This window comes from Papilio polytes, unplaced genomic scaffold, assembly GCF_000836215.1.
Source record: "Papilio polytes unplaced genomic scaffold, Ppol_1.0 DF822178.1, whole genome shotgun sequence".
Classification (NCBI taxonomy): Eukaryota; Metazoa; Arthropoda; class Insecta; order Lepidoptera; family Papilionidae; genus Papilio; species Papilio polytes.
In genome coordinates, this window is record NW_013527026.1 from 6352220 (window position 1) to 6355687 (window position 3468).

General features: G+C 46.0%; 1 protein-coding gene across 1 annotated transcript in view; it reads right to left on the minus strand.

Moving 5' to 3' along the window:
• Window positions 1–217: 217 nt before the first annotated feature.
• LOC106106473 (uncharacterized protein K02A2.6-like) overlaps window positions 218–3468 on the minus strand; it is a 3929-nt gene continuing 678 nt past the window's right edge. The window contains exon 2 of the mRNA XM_013287052.1: window positions 218–2973. Within this exon, the coding sequence (XP_013142506.1) occupies window positions 218–2973 (2756 nt within the window). The remainder of the gene's footprint in view (window positions 2974–3468) is intronic.

A 3468-nucleotide genomic window follows, 5' to 3' on the forward strand; every position in this document is an offset into this window, starting at 1 on the left:
AAAAAAATAATTTTTATCTAACTGCCTCGATACATCCATTACAGAGATAGCGTAAATACAATCCCAAAAATCCCAAAATTACCCATCATATACACCGCACTTAAAATGTTTAAACATAATAATAAAAAAGAAAAAACTTAAGACTTTGTTGTTGACCATGACTTATACATTAATTTGCTATGTTTAATTACTTTAATATTACAGAAAAATAGAGAACTTAAATACACTTTTTAATTTGTCGTGGTCTTAAATTATAACGCGTTTGCTCTGGTGTTTGAGTGGGGATCGAACGTTCAGGCGAGAAATTCGTTTCGAAGGAAGAACGCGGAATTTCATTAATTGTTGTGCCCGAATCTAAAATAACATTCTCATGCGCCGCGTCTGGTACTCTCTGGTGTTGCGCAGTGTCGGTCAATTGTACGGGCGGACAGTCACGATCTTCATTTGCGTCATTTTGACTAGGTAAATGCCAGGAATGCCGCCAATTTTTCTTGCGTATTATTTGATCAATATGTCTGGTATTCGTTTTATCACCCGTATTTACCGCGTACGTGACTTTTCCCGTCCGCTCAGTCACTATGCCTTCAGTCCATTTGTCCCCTCTTCCGTAATTCCTAACTAGCACGGTATCGCCGACGGCAAGTTCGCGCGAGCGTCCCCCCGCGTGCCGCAGCTGCCTGCTCTGCGCGCGCCCTACGGCGTCGCCGGCGGTGGCGGCGGGCCGCAACAGATCTAGACGCGTGCGCAGCCTCCGCCCGAGCATGGCTACAGCGGGCTCGCGTTGCGTGCTGCAATGCGTACTGTTGCGATACTGCATTAAAAATTTACTTAACGCGCGGTCGACATTTTCACCTTCCACTTGAGCCTTCTTGATAACCTTTTTCACGGTCTTCACAGCATTTTCTGCCGCACCATTACTCGACGGGTGATATGGTGCCGTCACGATATGGTCTACACCATTTTTCTTTAAAAACTCCTCAAATTCCAGAGCAGTAAACGGTGGCCCGCCATCAGTCACCAATTGTCTCGGTATACCAAATCGAGAAAACATTTCTCTAAATTTATTTTCCACAGCTGACGCAGTTGTCCCATTACTCATATGGAATACCTCGATCCACTTGGAATGGGCGTCGATGACGAGCAGGTAGTATCGGCCGCCATGTTGAAGAAAATCCGCATGTAAACGGGCCCACGGTTCCGAAGGCCATACGTAGGGCACAGGCGGGGCGCGCGGCGGCGCGTCCCTCTGCTCGCGGCACGCGGCGCAAGTGCGCGCGCGTTCTTCTAGCTCCGCATCGAGCCGCGGCCACCAAACGTAGCCGCGAGCTATTTGTTTCATCCTCACCATGCCCACATGACCCGCGTGGACCTCCTCCACTATATGTTTCCGCAAAACACCCGGTATGACCACCCGATACCCCCACACGATGCATCCATGATCGACGTGTAGCTCCTCCTTGCGATGAAAATACGGCTTCTCGCCTTCGATTTCGGTCTGGTGCGGCCATCCACTTACGATATATCCATATATCTTTCTCAATATAACGTCTTTCGCCGTCTCCTTCGCCACATCCTTGTGGCTAAGAGGAAAGCTGTCTTCGACAAAGTGCAAATAGGTCGCGGCGTCATCCTCCTCCGCCGACCTACTCGACGTCGGCTGGGGTAGACGTGACAAGCCGTCAGCATTACAATTTTTATCCGTGGATACAAATACGATGTCGAAATCGTATGCTGCTAAACGCACCGCATATCTCTGAAGACGACTAGCGGCAGTTTGCGGTATACCGTGTTTCGGTCCAAAGATGTACGTAAGTGCCTTGTGATCGCTCCGAAGAGTAAATTTACGTCCAAATAAATATTGGTGGTGCCTGCTTACCCCATAGACGATCGCCAGCGCCTCCTTGTCTATTTGGCTGTAGCGCCGCTCAGTGTCTGTGAGCGTACGCGAGGCGCAGCTGACGATGCGCTCGCTGCCGTCGGGCAAGCGGTGCGCCAACACAGCGCCCAGACCGTACGCGCTGCTATCCACAGCGAGTACCAGCGGCAGCGCAGGCGAGTAGTGCGCGAGCGCGGGCCCGCTCACTAGTTTGTCTTTTACCGCTTGAAATGCCCGCCCGCAATCCCTACTCCAACACCATTTACAACCTTTTGCTAATAACTTATACAATGGATTTAGCAATGTACTCATGTTCGGAATGAAGCGAGAATAATAATTAATTAAGCCTAAAGCGGCCCGCAGTTGAGATACATTTTCGGGCACAGGTAAATTTACAATAGCCGATACCTTACTTTTATCAGTATGTACCCCATTCTTATCAATTCTATAACCTAAGTATGAAATTTCATTCATAAAAAATTCACATTTTTCAAATTTAATACGTAATCCCGCTTCTTTTAACCGAGACAATACCTCTTTGACATTTTGTAAATGATGCTCTTTATTTCGACCGGTGATACATATATCATCAATAAAAGCTACAACACAATCTAAACCACTGAGGGTTTCCTCAATTAATTTCTGGAACATTTCCGGTAAACATTTTAAACCAAACGGGGCCCTTCGATAAACAAAAACACCCATATGAGTCGTTATAGCCGTTAGTGGTTGCGAAGCTTCATCTAACACTACTTGCAAATATGCATTTTTTAAATCCAATTTAGTAAACTGTTCGCCACCACTTAACGCTGCAAACAACTCTTCTGTGCGCGGCAAGGGATAATGAAAATCTTTTAATAATGGATTTACTGTCACTTTATAATCGCCGCAAATTCTAATTGTTCCATCGCGCTTAATAATGGGTACAATGGGCGTTCCGTAGTCAGACCTATCCACTTTATAAATGATGCCCTCCGCTTGCAAGCGTTCTAACTCGCGCTCAACCGGCGAACGCAACGCCAACGGTAGCGGACGGGCCTTACAAAATATCGGCGTTGTATCTTTCAAATGCAATTTTAATTTTGTTTTGAATGTGCCTACCCCGTTACCAAATACTTCAGGAAATTCATTTCGTAAATTTATAAGTAACGAGTCGGCCGGCTGACATATTTTATTAATATTTATGGCATTTAAATTTAGTTTGCGTAACCATACACGGCCTAACAGCGGCGGGCCGCCGCGCGCGATAACAAACAAAGGTAACTCGGACGTCTTGCTCCCACTCGTTACGCGCACCGTGACGTAACCGAGAGGGATGATCGCCTCGCCCGTGTACGACTGCAATTTAATATTATGTTTCGTAATAGGTAAATAATAAAAATATTTGTCATAATATTCTTTTGACACCGCCGAGATTCTGCTGCCCGTATCTATCTCGAAAACCATGTCTATATTTTCTACACGTAAAGTACAGTGATAAGGTCCGTCCGTAACATTATTTCTAACAGAAATAATATGATGCAAACAATCACTCGCATCGCTCGCTGAGTCACAACTATCAATATAATTATGCAATTTCGACTTATCGCCTT